The sequence below is a fragment of the Pollachius pollachius genome, assembly GCF_949987615.1.
Source record: "Pollachius pollachius genome assembly, chromosome: 8".
NCBI classification, from domain to species: domain Eukaryota; kingdom Metazoa; phylum Chordata; class Actinopteri; order Gadiformes; family Gadidae; genus Pollachius; species Pollachius pollachius.
The window spans coordinates 3,106,748-3,126,011 of record NC_136941.1 but is presented as its reverse complement, the minus strand read 5'-3'; the positions used below and the strand labels follow the sequence as shown (position 1 = coordinate 3,126,011).

The window sequence follows — 19,264 nt, the reverse complement described above, 5'->3', positions numbered from 1 at the left end:
TCTCCCCCTCCCTCTCTATCTCTCCTACTCCTTCTCTCCCCCCCTCTCTATCTCTCCTACTCTCTCTCTATCCCTCCCTCCCTCTCTCCCTATCTCTCCCCCTCTTTCTCTCTCCCTTTCCCTTTTACCCTCTCTCTCCCTCTCTATCTCTCTCCCTCCCTCCCCCCCCTCTCTCTCTCTCACCCCCTCTCTCTCTCTCTCTTTCTCTCTGTCTCTCTCTCTCTCTCTGTCACCCTCCCACTCTTCCTCTCCCCCTCTCTCTCCCTCTCTATCTCTCTCCCTCCCTCCCCCCCTCTCTCTCTCTCTCACCCCCTCTCTCTCTCTCCCCCTCTCTCTCCCTCTCTATCTCTCTCTCTCTCTCTCACCCTCTCTCTCTTCCTCTCTCTCTCTCTCCCCCTTCCTCGAGGAGGCAGCCACCTTATAAGGTGGGGTGTGTTGCTGAGTCCTGGTGGGTCCAGGGGCTGGGGGGACAGTGTTTCCCCTGCCCCAGGGCTTCTATTCAGGGCTCAGCCCCGAGGAGAGGGAGGGTCTCCGAGGTCTTGAGTTTCACAGAGAGGAGAAGCGGCCATCAGTACAAAACGTGTCCCTCCCTTACGTAGAAAGCCTTCAAGCGTCCACATTACACCAGAGTAAGCTTAAAGTTCTTCACCTGCAAGTCCACCCTCACAGATCTGAGAACTACAATCTAGACACATGTTAGCATGGTGTGTGTGTGCCCTGGTGGTTGGGACTTGTAGTTCAAACTGTAGAAATAAGTAACGTTATAGGAAAATTCATTCATATGAAACAATAGTCTCCCATGGACGAATATGCTTTTTACCCTATTATGTAAGTAGTCAATTATGGCCCCCATTGCACTCCTAACCATCCCTGGGAGGAGGGATCCCCACTGTGTTCCTTCATTCCTTCATCATTATGGGAGTTGTACCTCGTCTCAGTGGTAGGGGGTCTTCATAAATACACGGCCTGCAAAGCCCCTTGAGACTAACTGTGATTTAGAGCTCCAGAAATATAATGGACTTTCATTTTCAAATCCTTGAATGACCAAATGTTTACATTATTGTGGGTTCACGTGCTCAGGGCAGGGTTGGTGTTCAACAATAAGGCTTGGGATTGGCCAGGTCCATAGAACCCTAAAAGTTCAAGATTCTAATTCTGGAGAGCCACGGGTGCTAGGGGGCGTGGCCTGCGGGGCCCGTTTAAAGTGTGTGTGAACTCTGACTTCACGTCTAGTCTCTCTGTTGGGGTGCACGCGGATTGACCACTCCTTTTTTCTGTGGATATTTGGGGGAACACTAATCCATAAACATGGTAAGAGCAACCGATTTGCGTGATGAACATATGAATGATTGAATCCGAATACGAGCACTGAGCACCAATATTGACGCACGTCACGTTATATGTCCTACGTCAGTTTAGCGCATTGACAACAGATTGCTGACTTTAGATGAATAATACTTTTGATAGCCTAGAGCCTATTCAATTCAGCAGTGCGCAGTCCTCCCTAACCAATGGATCAGCTGCGATTCCTTTCCAAATTCCAAAACATTTCGTTTTACTGTTATTTGTAAATTAATTGCAACACATGCATGACATCCTTTCAACTCGATTCTGCTGGGGAAGCTATTGGTGAAAACCGGCAAAATATAATTAATAACATAATTAAGCTGCTATTCATGGACACTAAAACTAAAACGGAATCACCTCTAAAGGAGAGTTTGATGAGGGAATGTGCTGGGGAGGGTTTCGGCTGACTGGGGTGTGTGTGTGTGTGTGTGTGTGTGGGGCGGGGGGGATATAGGCTGACTGGGAGGGGGGTGCAGGCTGACTGCGAGGGTGGGGAGGGGGTAGGGGGATATAGTTCAGCAAGGTTGGCGCAGGAGCGCTTTCTGCTTAGGGGACGGATTCCGCGGGGTCGTGTGTCCATATCGCCATATACAGGGCGAGACGGAAATAGCCGGGTTGATTACCCCCCTATCTCACCCCCTCAGGCAACTAATGAGGCCCAATTAGTGCTAAACCCTCAAAACTAAATTAATACACATATCGACACACATAAGAGTCCCCCATAGAAAAACTCACTTAGAGCGAGTTTCCAGGCATGCCAAAGTTAATCCCGCGATAACTCCTGCATGGTGACAGGAATGTGAATGGGATAATATGTGATCGTCTCTGGCCACAATTGTGCGCATTTGAGGCTCATTCAGAGAAAAAGAACAACGATAATAGGGATGGATGTTCGGCATTAACAGTCCTACTTTAGTTTAAAGCGCGTTTCTTTATTTCCCCAGACTGACGCGCAACAGGAGGCCCGCGGATACCTGAGCGATGAGATGCTTGCCGGTGAGTCCGAAGTCTCGCGGTTCTGCACAAAACCCACAGGCTGTCATATTCCACAAAGAGTGCGTAAACCTTTCTTTCGGTTTGTGTGTGTTCATGCTTTTCTTTGTTCGTTTTCTTTCCCAGAGTTTCAGGCCGCCTTCAACATGTTCGACACAGACGGTGGCGGTGACATCAGCACCAAGGAGTTGGGTCAGGTGATGAGGATGTTGGGTCAGAACCCGACCCGAGAGGAGCTGGATGAGATCATCGAGGAGGTCGATGAGGATGGTGCGTAACGAGTGTGAACAAACACATCAGCACGTGTAGAACAACCGCGATCATTATGACGGAGCCGGTGCGTAATGGTTCATGATTACGCACACAGGCAGCGCGGTGCTCTTAGTGCGCGGTGTGTGTGGGTCGTGACTGCTCTAAAGATGATGATGATGATGATGATGATGATGTACGTAACTTGACCATGGCCGTAGCCAGCTATGAGGTCCGGAGCAGTTGTTATTTGCAAAACTATAAAATGATTAGTATAATTAGTCAAATTATCTATATCAAGTTTTTAAATATATCAATAAACAAATCGGTGCTATATAACTGTATAACCAGGAGTTGAATACGTTAACATTACACACACACACACACACACACACACACACACACACACACACACACACACACACACACACACACACACACACAAATCATATAATATTTTAATAAAAGTATAACATATACATAGTATATACAGTAGTCCCTCTGTATGTATTCAATTATAGATAATGAGATTGCTCGTCCAGAAATGCAGAAAAAGTATCTCCATTGAAAGAAACCATCCTGGCCCTCACTAACACGTAAACCCTGGCCCCGGCACTGAACCCCAACGCAGGCAGCGGCACCATCGACTTCGAGGAGTTCCTGGTGATGATGGTGAGGCTGCTAAAGGAGGACCAGGCCGGCAAGAGCGAGGACGAGTTGGCAGAGTGCTTCCGCGTGTTCGACAAGTACGTGTGTCCGTCCGTCCACAGCCGCCGAGTCCACCTCCTCCGACCCGTTGGGTCACGCGAGTTTCGTCGGCTCCACTCCCTCCGGGTCTCACCGTGGCCCGTGCTCTTTGTTCCCGCAGGAACGCCGACGGCTACATCGACCGGGAGGAGTTCGCGCTCATCATCCGTAGCACCGGGGAGCCCATCTCGGAGGACGAGATCGACGAGCTGCTCAAGGACGGAGACAAGAACTCCGACGGCATGCTGGACTATGACGGTACGGGCGTCACGTCACATGAGACGTTTAGAGACTCCAACGTCATGACGTGACGAGATGGGCAGAGAACTAGTTGTAAATAACGGAAATAAAGGATTGAGAATAGAGTATATACTTTATACTCTATTATTATGTATATAGTATACATACATAATATTAACACACAAACCGGAATACATAGATTAATGTATACACAATATATGTACATTAAGTAGCAAAACTTTAATTATCTTATTTTTCGATCCTTCTGAGACTCATCAAGTCCTCTTGTCTTCCGCTTTCAGAATTCATGAAGATGATGGAGAACGTGCAGTAAAAGGACTTGTGGACATTCCTCCTCCTCCCCTCCACCGCTGGACCGCCGGTCCTCCACCCTCCCCTCTTCCCCTCCACCCTCCGCTGAGCCGCACTGGTTCTCCATCCAAACCTCCCCCCCCCCCCCCCCCCTCCCCCGTCCATCTGGTTTATTTATATGGCCCGGTTTCTCTGCACACACGCAGACGCCCTCAACAGACCTCAAGGGGGCGCCGGCAGGGGGGCTCGCTTATGATTGGCCACGGCCCTTTCGACGCTGCGGGGCGACAGGAAGTCCCGCCTCCCCTCTCCAACTCTTGTGATCAATAGATCTAGTCTGGAAAGTTCTGCAGCTGTTGCCCGCTGGGTAGACCAACAACACCCAACCCACTACTGTACCAAACACAAAACCAACATAAAAGAGTCATTTGCATGACCGGAAGATAATAAATAAATTCACATATGCTCACTCGTAGTGGTCTGACGTACTTGTGGTCTGTATACGTTGTTGTGAGAGGAACTTCAATAAACTCTTTGTTTCTTCTTTTGTGCCACGTGGTCTGACCCACCGCTGTTTGTCCTCCCAGTGCCCCCCCCCCCCCCCCCCCCCCCCCCCAAGCCACAACAGCATATGTCCATAAGAAGCATATAAAGGTGACACATTGTACCACCAGGTTTGAGTGGGATTAGCCAGTCGCTTTGAAAATCTGCCTCTTCTGACATCACAAGTGGGCGTGTCCACCTAGATGTATGATGGATAGATCAGTCTACCAGCCTACCAGTGGACCGTGGCAAACGTTTCTCATCTATCCAGCACAAATCTAGCTGGACACGCCCACTTGTGATGTCAGAAGAGGCAGATTTTCAAAACGGCTTGTAACGACTAATCACAATCACACCTGGTGGTAAAATATGTCACCTTTAATAAACGTTCATAGGTCGGAGTACAATTCCGCTCAGACACAGCACTGCAGGCCGTACACAGACGCCTCAACACAGCACCAAGAGCTGTTCAGGCAGCAGGGCTGTGGTGCATTGTGGGAGCAGCAGGCGGGTGGGTGCGGTGCATTGTGGGAGTAGCAGGTATCAGCTAACAAGATGGTTGACCTTTGTTTTATTCTCAGTGGACAATGCAATATTTTGATGTAGATTCGGAATTCAGATGGGTTTTGATAACATTTCGAGCGAGAAGTGCGTATTTTATTGGAATAATCTTTATTCAGTGATTGTATATGATGTTTAGTTAATTAGCTAAACTGCTCGTGACGTTTTTTATGCTCATTTGTGTTAAGGAGCAGGGCGAGGGGACCCAAGCGCTGGACACAGGGAGGCAGAGACGGGGTAAACGGAAAGAGGGTTTATTGGGACACGAGTAGATCACAAGCTGGGGCGAAACAAGCTGTAGTCAGGCAGGCGAGGGTTCGGCAACCGGGAGTCAGTCAGGCAGGCAAGGACTCGGCAACAGGCGGGTAGTCGGGCAGGCTGGGGGTTCAGCGTCAGGCAGGCAGTCAGACAGGCAAGGACTCGACGATAGGCGGGTAGTCAGGCAGGCAGGGGTTCGGCAACAGGTAGGCAGAGTGACGGACGGAGAACTAGGGGAGAGGGTTGGCAAGAGAACGGGAACACCGAACTGGGACTAGAGAATGCTGGTAGGACTGATACGAACTGGGTAGTTGTAAACGACGAACTGGCGCCGCCTGGATGGAGATCCCCGGCTGAAGTAGCAAGTGGAGATTGCTGATTGAAGACAGGTGTGACGGAGGAATGGGGTACGGTGGCGTCTAGTGGCCACTAGATGGAGGTGTTGGACCGCGTATCAGGACGCGGCGTGACAATTTGGGGTTCAAACCACAGCGCACTCCTTGCCATAACGACGTTACGTGTGGCAGTTCAGCTTGCGTGAAAGATTTAGTGTATGCCGTAAAAACTTGGTTCCACTGGCTCGGAAATAGACGCATAGGTCCGCCAGAGAGAACAGCGCCTCCCCGAGTACTGCAGAGGCGATGACCCCCTCAAGTTGGAGCGGTTATTATTCATGCTAGTGTCACACCAATATTTACCTTTGTGTGAGGCTGCTTTCTTGGCTAGGCCTCTTTTGAAAAAAGAGATTTTATTCTATGAGAATTCCTGGTAAAATGAAGGTTTAATAATACATAAAATGCCAGGTAAACACACACCCGTGGAGTTGGACTACAGACAAAAGTTTCTTTGTCTGTAAAGACACCACCACGGAAAGCACAAAGAGGTCTTAAAAGTGTAACGCCAACCTTCACTGCTCGACATTGAAGGCTGAATCCAAGTCAGTGAAATCATACTTAATCATCTAAGTTAATTCAGGGATGTCATTTAAGATAGAACACAGAACTCAAATTGACTCGCTGTTACCAAGGCCACCAGAGGTCAACGCACCTGCGTTGAGTTCGACTAATTAGCTCACCTGCCGCTCCACGCTCGTACGATCATTCTCACGAAGGATCTTTGGAAACCTTCGTGAAATTGTCAGCGTTTCCCAAAACTCCTCTTAACATGAATGCGCATGCACTGCTCTAACGACATTCGTAGGCTTGTAACTGCCTACTGACATGGTGTTGAAATGGGCTCTGTAGGAGGGTATGTAGGGGAGATGCATGTTGTTGGATTAAACTATATTTTGTGGCAGCAAAAAAATATCTCCCCATCGAGGCCAACAGCAGAGTAGCCTACGAAAAGAATCGACTAATATGAATGCTACATATATTAAAACACAATTGATTAGGCCTAGGCCGACATATGCTATATCAGTAGGGGAGACCGGGTATGGTTGTAACACAGGGTGGGTTGTAACACGACCAATTCCACCAATCAGGGATAAGATACGAGCCAGGAGTTACGAGAGAAATCCAAATTTTGAGGTAAAGTAATTTTTTATTTTATTTATTTTTGTTTTCTAGTACTTTTACCGTTGTAGATAAAGTTGTATGAGTCATATCAGGTCAAACTATAGTTTGTCAGTAAAGAATGGTGTATCTCTCCCTTGCTAATGTCAAAGCACCATGCTAATACAGCTAGCTTAGTAATGGATGACAGGGTGGGGTAGGTTGTAACGCATGTTTTGAAAGTGTTACAACCATCCCCTTACATACAAAGTCAATTTTTTTTTGATTTTAATAATTCTACAGAATGCCTAGAACATGGGTGAGGAAGACTGATCGTGGAGTGGATGCCCAGATATTGAAAAGAGCAGCAGAGGAAGTTAACAATGGAACATCTGTCAGGGCAGTGGCAAAAAAGCATGGCATCTGCCATGTTACGCTTAATAGATATTGGAAGAAGTTTAAACTTCTTAAAGATCAGGGATCCCAGGACCTTCCTCGGGTTGGATACAACAGTCCAAACAAAGTCTTCAGCAGGGAGCAGGAGGATCTATTGACAGAGTACATTAGCCAGGCAGCTGATATATACTTTGGGCTAACTCCACGCGAGGTAAGCATGATAGCTGAGAACAGTGTAGAATAGGCAATTTTTCAATGTTTGTGAATGATAAATAAATAACATAAAAGCAGGTAAAATAAAAAAATGAATAAATACCAACATATGAATTTAGACAATCAACAGAAATGTGTGTCCTAACTCAGACTTCCTTTTATGCTTTTGCATAGGTCAGAAAGTTTGCATATCAGTTAGCCGTGAGTTTTGATATAAATCATCCTGAAACCTGGGACAATAAGCTGATGGCGGGGCCTGACTGGTTCAACAGTTTTCTGAAACGACATCCCAGAATATCTATTCGGTGTCCACAGGCAACAAGCCTTTCAAGGGCCACCTCCTTCAACAAGACAAATGTTGAGCGCTTCTTCAGTTGCCTGTCGGAGGCAATAGAAAAGAACCGCTTCGATGGTTCTGACATCTGGAACATGGACGAGACAGGCGTCACAACTGTGCAGGCACCATCCTGATTGGTAGCGCGCCGGGGGGTCAAGCAGGTTGGAGCCATGACATCAGGTGAGAGAGGCACATTGGTATCAGTTGCATACGCTGTGCAAGCTCTGGGGAATTCCATTCCCCCATTCTTTGCGTTACCCCGAAAGAACTTTAAAGAACACTTTGTACAGAGCGGGCCATTAGGAAGTGCTGGAAGTGCTAATAAGTCAGGCTGGATGCAGGAGGAGGATTTCTTGCATTTTCTTGGTCACTTTGCAAGACATACAAAGGTGAGTCCAGAGAAAAAGGTTTTGCTCCTGCTGGATAATCACTCCTCACACATCTCTGTGAGAGCCGTTGATTTTTGCAAAGGTCAGGGCATTGTTCTTCTGACCTTTCCACCACACTGCAGCCATAAGCTCCAGCCACTTGATCGCAGTGTCTTTGGTCCATTTAAGAAAATGGTGAATGCGGCCAGTGATGACTGGATGAGGATGAATCCAGGCAAACCAATGACAATTTACAACATTCCAGGGATCGTGAGGAACGCCCTACCCAAGGCCGCAACGCAAAGGAACATTCAGGCAGGCTTCCAGTGCACAGGCATATGGCCTTACCATCCGAACATCTTTCAGGACAGTGACTTTGCGCCCTCCCAGGTCACCGATCGTCCTGACCCAGCTGAGGCTCTCCTGCCGCCAGGCTCCTCACCTGCTCACCTGCCGCCAGGCTCCTCACCTGCCCACCTGCCGCCAGGCTCCTCACCTGCCCACCTGCCGCCAGGCTCCTCACCTGCTCACCTGCCGCCAGGCTCCTCACCTGCTCACCTGCCGCCAGGCTCCTCACCTGCTCACCTGCCGCCAGGCTCCTCACCTGCTCACCTGCCGCCAGGCTCCTCACCTGCCGCCAGGCTCCTCACCTGCCGCCAGGCTCCTCACCTGCTCACCTGCCGCCAGGCTCCTCACCTGCTCACCTGCCGCCAGGCTCTGCTCCTCCTCCAGAGATGCCGAGCACCTCTGGGTCCATCTTAGGACCGTTCAGTCCAATAATAATTCGGCCATTTCCGAAAGCATGCCCAAGAAAAGTAACAGGCAAGGGTAGGAGGAAGAGGCGCTCCGAAATCTTGACTGATACACCAGTTAAGCTGGCGTTGGAAGAGGAGGACCGGCGAAAAGGAAAAAACATCAAAATTAAACTCTTTGGGGGTGATAAAGGAAAGAAGAGAAAGGTCAACAAAACTGCCAAGAAAATGGTGAAAGCTCAGAACTCCTCGTCAGAGGAGGAAGAAGATTTTTGTGTGGTCTGCATGGAAACCTTTCGAAATTCCAAATCCAAAGAGGTGTGGGTAAAGTGTGTCCTATGCAGCTTTTGGGCCCACCAGGCATGCACTCCAGGTCTGCCCAATTTTATTTGTCACCATTGTGATTCAGATTAAGGATTTATTTAATTTGTTTGTTAGAGAACATGTTGCCCTGTTCTAAAAAAACAACTGTTCAGCTCTCGCTCTCAAGAGACACAAATACACACACACAACGCATAAACGTTATGCTTTTTATATTTTGTTCATAACATTAACATAGCCTACGCTACGATACTATTTATTCTGTACACACACACACACACACACACAATGCATATGTCACTCTTCACTTCCAATACAGTTTAAGAATATTTTGTTTGGTGAATCTATTTTCAAACCCTGTTGTTTATGGTTATAATTAAATCGGCATATCAAATGGAGTAACATTGGTTTTTTGCGTTTTATCTACCTGTTACAACTTACCCCAGTAGGTGTTACAACCTACCCCGGTAGTGGGGTAGGTTATAACAAAGGTATACATTGTATTTGTCATAATCTCACAAATTCCGTGATATAGTTGAGGAGATTTAAATGGTTGCGACTTGTAGTAGACAAATGTGGGTACGTTGCCTAAAAGGTCCAGAACTGTAGCTTTTAAAAAAATGGTAGATTTAGGTGCTGAAGAAAAAAGTGTTACAACCATACCCGGTCTCCCCTACTAATCCTGAACGCATTGTGCGTACATTTTTTCACATCACTTTCCACCCTGAAGTAATTCCATATTACAAAAATAAAAAATAGCTTCTGTGTGACAACTATAGCATTTATCTAAATGTGCTGATTTCTGAAACATGCTTTGCGCAGCAAAGGGAGCAGACTTCCTCTGATTCCGCATAAGTTTTCATTGATTGGCGCACACTTAGTCTAGAATCTTTGGTGGAAACATTAAAAATGCAACGTTCCATTCATTCATTATCATTCAAACGCAGAGGCATTGACACAGCTATTGCTGTTGCTGCTCTAGATCCGGCCCATATTGTTGGGCAGGGGTATGATGGTGTTGGCAATGTAACCGGGAAAGGCACGCATCGCAGCACAGTTTCCCGCAGCAGTCTATGATCACTGCAGAATCCACGCTCTAAACTTGGCGATTGTGCACTCCACTAAGGTCAGGGATGTTCGTAACTGTCCAGACACGGTCCAATAAATAGTGAACTTCATCACAGCCTCCCCGAAGCGCCCACACTGCTTTATGGCAAACAATCGCAAAAAAAAACACCCGCTGGTCTCAGCATGATTCATGTACAGTATGCCTTCTGTCATTGATCCATATGAGGACATTTTAACCACGAGGGTTGATTTAAAATCAGAGGGAGACAGCAGTTGCAGCTCGAAAGCGACCTCGAAAGCAATGGAATAATTTGATTTTATTATATGGCTTTTGATATGGTTGCCTTGTGACGTGGTGTTTGATCGGTACATTTCAGCTGCGCATTTATTATTGGAATTTTAAATTGCTGCAATAAACATGCTGTTGTTGACTTCTAACATGTCTCTGTCTTTGCTGTTTAAATCTAACAGTAGTCTATGATTAATAAATCGGCGGTAACTACTGTTTTTGGGGTATTGCGAAATTGCGCCAGCTGGACATTCAATGGTATTGGATGCGTTTTAATAAAACACATCCAACACCACGGAATGTCTAGTTGGTGACTCCACTGGGGCTATAGTAACGATGCTCTTAGCATCCTACGAGTACCCCTGGAGCCCTCGTTAGCTACGAGTATGTTCACAACGTTTGTTATGCAACGATGCTTTCGGGAAACGGTGTGAAAACTGTACGATGCTCGTACGACGAACTTCACGAACCACTTAGGCTAACGATGCTTTCGGGAAACTGGGCCCAGAACGTGTGTTTAGTTGGCTGGTGAACTGCGTTGGGACTCATCCTTCATCTCGTCCTCCGTTTCACCGTTGGAATTGTATAGATTCTGCTAATTTATACATTTAAAATGAAGCAAATAAAGTGTTTATGTAAACAAAATGCAAATCTGTCCTTAAAGGATGGAGGAGGATTCTACATGGAGGTGTTCAATGGAAACAGAGTAGAGGACGCATATTAGGAACCGGGGGGGACGGAGGGGACGTGTCCCCTCCAATATCGGAGACAGGCGCATTTGTCCCACCTAAAAATTATACCGGATCTGTCAGGTTTCCGATATGTGTCCCCCCCAATGTTAAACTCATTCCTACGCCCCTGTGTCTATTAGTCTCTTCAGTGATAACATGGTATTCTGCTGTAAACACGGCTGTAGCCAGGATTTTTTTTAAATACAGAGTTCAACATTCGGCAGCCCCCCTCCCAAAAACACACACACACACCACACACAGTACCGTGTTGCTGATGAAACATTTATTTTAGGCAAAACTGTTTAGTGTGTGTCTTTGCATGAGTGTGATGCTATAATCATGAAATAAATATAAAACTATAACTGAAGTATAACGGTGTGTGGGGGGAGTGTGTGTGTATATGTGTGTGTTGAATGCCTCTATGTTGCTGCTTCGCGGTAATCCTCTTCTTCGTTGGAGTAACACCAATGGTGCTGGCCATCTCCACTGCTTGTTTATACTTGGCAGTGAATCTCTCATCACTTCAGCCACTTTCCTTCCTTCATCATAAGTGTGGCGGGGCTCAGTGTAAAAGTCAATATGAACGGGGGAAATAACTAAAGAGGGACCGACAACGATACCTGGGGAATTACACCCCAGGAAATATAAAACAAAGAAAATTAAACTATGATATTACAGAAATAAGGACACAGGTTCGAGAACTAAAGAGGCAGAGACAATAAATATACTAACTTTATTACAATAATAATAATAATAACTAAATAAAGAAAACTGGAGCAAAACCAAACCAAACAACAAAACAGGGGTTATGTAACCCAGCAACCCAATGGTCAAATAATGAAACAGATAAAGCGGAAATAACACAAAAAGCAAACTGAACTAAAGCAATCAAAACAAAATAGAAAAACAGAACCAAAACAAAACAGCTAAAAGAGAACTAAAACCGTACAAAACAGCAGCAGGGGATCCTAAAAAAACAAGAGACACTAATTAATAAAAGTTAAAATGGGAACTCAAAACTGTTAAAAAACGGGGACCCTACTCACCACCTTAGGAGGTAACCAACAGAGGCTGAGTTCAGCCATCTTGGCCATTTTATCTTGCACCTGGGTGCAGGGGGAGGAGCTAAAATGGGGTTGCATTCGCAACCACTACTGAGGTTCACTACATAAGCATAAATTATATCCACATCTGGAGACTCAAGTCGCATTGTCAATAGCAGTATATATGCCACCTAGTGGTGGACCAGCGGATTAACGCGTATTAATGATCCTGTGCTAGAGGTGGATTCAATGATTCGTTTACGTGAACCAGTTCGCGTCAGTCAGTTCGCCAAGATGAGTCGTTCGCGAATCGTTCGTTCGTTCGTTCAGCCCAGTTTCCGGTTCAGTCCAGTTTCCGTTTCCGGTAGCGGTGAATCGCATCATGCAATGCACCCATTGCATGGTTCTCAGCTGAGTCAGTCAGACTCAGTGCTACCGGAAACTCGACTGAACTGGTTCAGTCGAGTTTCCGGTGAGTCGAATGGCGAATCGAATCACTTTATCCTGAAAGTTGAGTCAATATCGTTAATTTTATATATTAAAAAAATACCCGAGATAAAGGAACAATGTGAAACCCTAACCCTAAAATGTAAACACCAGGCTACTTGACAAGAAAATGTAACGGACCACCTGAGGCTTTACTTCACCTCAGAGATAATGCGTTAGTTAATAATGATATGCCTTGCTGCATATCATGCGGCATCACCTGCGCATAGTGCTGCTGCGTAGGCCTACATGGACGTTCCAAGTATGTTTACTTCATGTATCGTTGAAGCTAACTAAGTAAAGCCTAGTTATAACTATAACCTGCTCCTGGTGCAGTGCAAGCAACAGTGTGTGCCGTGAGTCGCCTCGGTCCCTCGTCTTCCTGAACGAACTGTCTGCGAGTCGTGGGTCTGGGAGGAGTCAATTCTGAGTCACGAACGACGCGAACGAGACGACCGACGCGAACGAGACGACCGACGCGAACGACGCGAACGAGAGAGAAGAACCAGTTCGGATCGTTCGTTCTAACGATTCGTTCGTTCGAACGAATCAGTTCGCGACCGAACCACCTCTATCCTGTGCGCCGTTATCACAGAAACGAAACTGGAGTTACTGGATAGTTCACAACATCATTTCCTTGTTACTGAGTTGGAGGGTCTGGTGATGTGCACTTTATCACAGCAGGAAGAACACTAAGGTACTGTACTTAACTCTTTGAATCTTTTGATTAGATTCAATATTAGATTCAACTGTATTGTCATTGCACAACTAAGGACAACCAGTAAAACGAAATGCAGTTTAACATCTAACCAGTAGTGCGCAATCATTCGTTTTTCTTTATAGCAGTGCTTGAATAAAAAATACATAAGACACAGAATGCAAGTCCATTATTGAGGTGCATAGAGTTCTGCGGAATCAGACAGTCCATAGCCCATAAATAGAATGAAGTATGATCATATAAATTGCATTGTTGAAGTGCATTAATGAAGTGCGTAGTGGTCAGAGGCAGTGGGCGGGGGCGATCTAATCAATAGGTTGACGGTTCGTTGTCTGTAAAAACACGCTCAAAATGTTAAAGTAAATATAACGATGCATTGCTATCTTTAAAATCACTATTGAATTATTTAGAAGATTCTTGCTCTATAGTATGCTACAGGTTAGAGTGTAGACATTGGGGATCAAACCAAAAACCTTCCAGCTTGGAGTCAAGCGGTTGAGGTTAAAATACTTCTATTACTTTTTCGTCTGATGTCATACGACATGAGGAAGTCCATATATGGACATGCCTTCAAAGTGGTTTAACCAGCACAGGGAACAGTAGGTATGATATCTGCACGGTAAACTTGATCTTGATCAGACATATATTTTTGAATCCCTAAGAGACATTCTGTGTTGAATGATGAATAGTTATTAAATAGTTCTTAGAAACGTCATCTCCAAATCTTCACCCTCATTGAGAATGAGAGGGTCTATGAATCTCTGCCTAGGAAAGACCATCCTGCCTCTCGACCAAAGTAAACAGAGACAATATAAAGCTGGTATAAAAGCAGAGAATAAACAATCACTGACTGTCAGTAGAAAGAATATGTAGTTGTGTTTGTGTCCAGGTCTCCAGTCTGCTATGGATGAGGAGAGCGAGGAGGGAGGTCCTACCTCTAAAACCACTCTGTCTGGGGAACATGGCCACCAGAGCAAAGCTAAGAGGTAAGAAGAGGGTATCACTGTCTGTGACTGTTGTCCATCTCAGTGCTCAGCAGTGATATATCATGACTCCATCATTAGTCTGAGTAAAAGCTGTGTGTGTGTGTTGTGTTGAAGCCCAGAACAACAGGGGAGAGCAGACTCCCCTGGACCCAGCTGTGTCTCCTTGAAGAGTGACCGCTCTATGGAACAACCTGTTAACTTTAAAGATGGAAATCAGTCTATTGAGAAGAGGTGAGTATTTGAAAGATTTTTTGAAAGATCAATTTTAGAGGAAAAAAATAAAAAGAAACAATTTGATAGCCAATGGGGCCAAATTTATAATGCCCTCTACACCATGTCCTTAGAACCCCCAGCTCTTTTCTATTTTTGTCACGTGTGTGTGTGTGTGTGTGTGTGTGTGTGTGTGTGTGTGTGTGTGTGTCCGGTCTTGGATGTGGACCAGCATTGAGATAGAGTAGTCTTGTGTACTAGGTGTGTTCCGCTCTATCCTGTGCGGGGTGAGGGGGTGAGATAAGTGGGGGGGATGGAAGGGTAGGTTTGGGGGGGGGGGGGGGGGTCTGATTAACCAACTATAAGTATTGAGGGAAGCATTGAACGTAATAAGACGGATGAAATTCTGATGTAACTTTAATTTTGATGAAATTCTGATGAAACTCTGATATTGATGAAATTCTGAAATTGCTATTTTTTGTTGTTGTTGTTTTGATGTACTTCCTGGTACCGAGTTAAAGGATAACATGCTTGAAATGAGACGTTATGACTTTGACAAAGCAGTTTGGTACTTGTCAGTGTTGATCAAGCAGCATTATAATACTGTAATTCTAGTTTCAAGCATTATCTCAGTAGCAAGATTTAATATCTTAGCTAATATAATTAGCTAAAATAATCTAGGACAAAAAGGATTCAAAAGGATTTTTAAGATGCTCACCTAGAAACTGCCTTATAAGAAGAATTTTCTTGTCAGCATAACAATTGCAGTGTGAGTAAAAGCTGTGTGTGTGTTGTGTTGAAGCCCAGAGCAGCAGGTGAGAGCAGACTTCCCTGGACCCAGCTGTGTCTCCCTGAAGAGTGACCACTCTATAGATCCACCTGTCACATTTAAAGATGGAAATCAGTCTATTGAGAAGAGGTGAGGATTTATCAGAGATTACAAAAATACAGCTTCTATCAAACCTCCATAAATCCTCCTGGTTCTTGATTTTCTAGAAGACTCCAGCAGGAGAGACCAGACTCCCCTGGACCCATCTGTGTCCCTTTGAAGAGTGACCACTGTACAGATAGACCTCCTGAATTTAAAGATGGACACCCCTCCAGAAAGAAGAGGTAGGAGTTTCAAACAGACAATGAAAACAGAACAGTTGGTTGTTATCTACCTCTACTGATAGTGATGTTTACAAGTCAGGATAAATAGATCCTGTGTGTGTGTGTGTGTGTGTGTGTGTGTGTGTGTGTTTTCTCCACAGAAAACACCAGGAGAGATCAAAGGTTACCAGTGCTCAGTCTGTACAGCAGCATCAAACAGAGCTGATCAAGGTGTGTAAATATCCAACAGGATAATTGACTTTAGCTCTAAAGGAACATTAAAAAGCATCTCTTGTGGTGCTAATAGTCTCCACTCTTCACTCTTTAGACCAGCGGGACGTGAATCTAGGACAAATGCTTCTGATGCCCTCAGTTAGTTCAGAGTAAAGTTCTCCTTCATGTTTGTTCTTTTGCAGAGGGCTGAGGAGAATGCACACGCTTTTCTAGACAAAGAGCTGAAGAAGCTCTGGAGGGTTCTCTACCCAGATTACCCACAATGCTCAGAGAGTCAGAGGGAGGAGGAGGAGGTGGATGGTAAGAAAGAGGAGCAGAGGAGGCGCGCCATAGAGGGAGTGTTGGACATCACAAAGCTCTGCCTGATGGAGATGAACCAGGAGGAACTGGCCGACACACTGTTGGGTGGTAAGAGACTCTTATTTTGCAAACAGTGGAAACTTTTATTTTAAAACTGAATATACTGTTATTTTTAAATGGAACAAAGAGACTCTGAGGTTTAATGGTTTGTTCCATATATAGAGGACTATTGTGGGTGTATCAGGTAGGATGGATGGAACCAGATAGGTATTGTTAATGTCATTGTATCAGATTAAATGGTTTGATCAAGATATCTAGGCTTATTGTATTTCTATTAGGTTAAATGGTTTGACCAAGATATGTAGGATTATTGTGGGGTTATCACATTAAATGGTTCAATCCAGATATTAACATTTTGAATCTGTAACATGAAGTCCTTGTCACGACCAACTTCTTCAACCACAAGTAACGATGCCACTAAATGTCATGAAGTTTACCATTTTACAGGAAGTATTTAAATGTGTTTTGTCATTTAGGAGCTGTTGCTGTTGGGTGCCAACATAAAATCATGTCTCATCTGAGGGAGAAGTTCAGGAATGAGTTTGAGGGAATCACTAAAGCAGGACAGCCAACAGGTCTGAATGACTTCTACACAGAGCTCTTCATCACAGCGAGAGGCAGTGGAGAGGTCAACCAGGAACATGAGATCAGACTGATTGAAACAGCTTCCAGGAAACCAAACAAGGCGGAAACACCGATCAAATGTGAAGACATCTTTAAACCCTTACCTGGACAAGATCAACCAATCAGAACAATAATGACAACGGGGGTGGCCGGCATTGGTAAAACCGTCTTAACACACAAGTTCACTCTGGACTGGGCTGAAGGTAAAGCCAACCACGACATACACTTCACATTTCTCTTGACTTTCAGAGAGCTGAATTTACTGAAAGGGAAAGAGTTTAGCTTGGTGGAACTTCTTCATCACTTCTTTATTGAAACCAAAGAAGCAGCTATCTGCAGATACGACCGTTTCCAAGTTGTCTTCATCTTGGATGGTCTGGACGAGTGCCGACTACCTCTGGACTTCCAGAATAACCAGATCTGGACTGATGTCACAGAGTCCACCTCGGTGGATGTGCTTCTGACAAACCTCATCAGGGGCGACCTGCTTCCCTCTGCTCGCATCTGGATAACCACACGCCCTGCGGCAGCCCATCAGATCCCTGCTGAGTGTGTTGCCATGGTGACAGAGGTGAGAGGCTTCAATGACTCACAGAAGGAGGAGTACTTTCGGAGGAAATTCAGAGATGAGACACTGGCCAGCACAATCATCTCCCATGTCAAGAAATCACGAAGCCTCCACATCATGTGTCACATCCCAGTCTTCTGTTGGATCACTACAACAGTTCTTGAAGACCTCTTCCAACCATTCCAGAGAGGAAAAGAGATACCCAAGACCGTGACTCAGATGTACATCCACTTCCTGAGGGTTCAGTCCATACAGGGAGACATGAAGTACCATGGGAGGGCTAAAACTGATCTAGACAGGAGTTCAGAGAGCGGGGAGATCATTGTTTCCCTTGGAAAACTGGCTTTTAACCAGCTGGAGAAAGGCAACCTGATCTTCTACGAGGCAGACATGGCAGAGTGTGGCATCGATATCAGAGCAGCCTCAGTGTACTCAGGAGTGTTCACCCAGATCTTTAAAGAGGAGGTGGGGCTGTACCAGGACAAGGTGTTCTGCTTTGTCCATCTGAGCATCCAGGAGTTTCTAGCTGCACTTTATGTCCTTCTGTCCTTCATCACCACTGGTGTCAATCTACTCTCAGAAGAACCAGCTACCTCCAAGAAAGATGAACTCTTCTTCTACCAGAGTGCTGTGGACAAGGCCTTACAGAGTGAGAACGGACACCTGGACTTGTTCCTCCGCTTCCTCCTGGGCCTCTCTCTGGAGACCAATCAGATTCCCCTACGAGGTCTGCTGGGACAGACAGGAAGTACCTCACGGACCAATCAGAGAACGGTCTGTTACATCAAGAAGAAGATAAATGGAGATCTCCCTCCAGAGAGAAGCATCAATCTGCTCCACTGTCTGAATGAGCTGAACGATTGTTCTCTAGTGGAGGAGATCCAACAGTACCTGACATCAGGAAGCATCTCAACAGAATCTCTCTCCCCTGGTCAGTGGTCTGCTCTGGTCTTCATCTTACTATCATCAGAAGAGGAGCTGGATGTGTTTGACCTGAAGAAATACTCTGCTTCAGAGGAAGGTCTTCTGAGGCTGGTGCCAGTGGTCAAATCCTCCAAAACATCTATGTAGGTTCACCAATAACATGTATTACAATACCCGCAACACAATATACATGTACTGTACACGCGAAAAGTAATATTAATATACAAAACCATTTAAAAACACTGCACAATTTTCTTTCAATATTCAACATTTTAGACAAACTATTCAATTTAGTCATTTTAAGCATCTAAGTCACATTTAAGCATCTAATGTATTGTCTAGTATATATGAGTTAAAAAATTTCACGGGACAGTGATGCATTTCTTCTTCGTTGTTTCTTCTATTTGTCTCTAACTCATGCTCCAATCGTTCATCGATCGATGCTTCGGATGTTGTGGATGCAACAGAATATATGATGCATCGTAGCAGCAACATTTAAGATGATTGCGATGAGTTCTGCCCGTTCTGCCTCAATGCTGTCTGTGGTCAAACCAAAACAAACTAGAGTGACAGCCGCCGCACCTATCCGGCCTCTTGCAAACTTAGACCCTACGTCATATCTCACCCCTTGCAACCCCACCCCCCTAAACCCCTGTTGATTCTACTGATGTCTAAACGACATTGATGTCCGCATATAAAGCAAGTGTGAATCACCCTCAGGGTCAAATCTCCTGATATATACAAATGCGGCGAAAATACGGAGGACATGTGTGAAAACGGCTTATAAGGAGAAAATGATTA

The 19,264-nt window shown here is 45.4% G+C and overlaps 2 protein-coding genes across 14 annotated transcripts in view; both read left to right on the top strand.

Moving 5' to 3' along the window:
• Positions 1–1,246: 1,246 nt before the first annotated feature.
• On the top strand, positions 1,247–4,284 carry LOC307078859 (troponin C, skeletal muscle-like). The gene is made up of 6 exons (XM_079740863.1): positions 1,247–1,311; positions 2,292–2,343; positions 2,467–2,610; positions 3,221–3,335; positions 3,458–3,594; positions 3,879–4,284. The coding sequence occupies exons 1-6, from the start codon at positions 1,309–1,311 to the stop codon at positions 3,908–3,910; spliced, it is 483 nt and encodes a 160-aa protein (XP_079596989.1). The 5' UTR covers positions 1,247–1,308; the 3' UTR covers positions 3,911–4,284.
• Positions 4,285–12,972: 8,688 nt separating this feature from the next.
• Positions 12,973–19,264, top strand: part of LOC307079185 (NLR family CARD domain-containing protein 3-like) — a 56,403-nt gene continuing 50,111 nt past the window's right edge. For 10 of the 13 annotated variants that reach the window (XR_013812029.1, XR_013812030.1, XR_013812031.1 and 7 more), the window contains exons 1-8: positions 12,973–13,444; positions 14,355–14,451; positions 14,566–14,682; positions 15,464–15,580; positions 15,658–15,774; positions 15,915–15,984; positions 16,170–16,395; positions 16,824–18,606. Coding sequence is in view for 6 of the 13 variants with exons in the window: in XM_079741318.1 (XP_079597444.1) it covers positions 14,369–14,451; positions 14,566–14,682; positions 15,464–15,580; positions 15,658–15,774; positions 15,915–15,984; positions 16,170–16,395; positions 16,824–18,606 (2,513 nt within the window). In the remaining 7 variants the exon portion in view is untranslated. The remainder of the gene's footprint in view (positions 13,445–14,354; positions 14,452–14,565; positions 14,683–15,463; positions 15,581–15,657; positions 15,775–15,914; positions 15,985–16,169; positions 16,396–16,823; positions 18,607–19,264) is intronic. The other 3 variants (XM_079741320.1, XM_079741322.1, XM_079741321.1) reach the window with 3 other exon arrangements.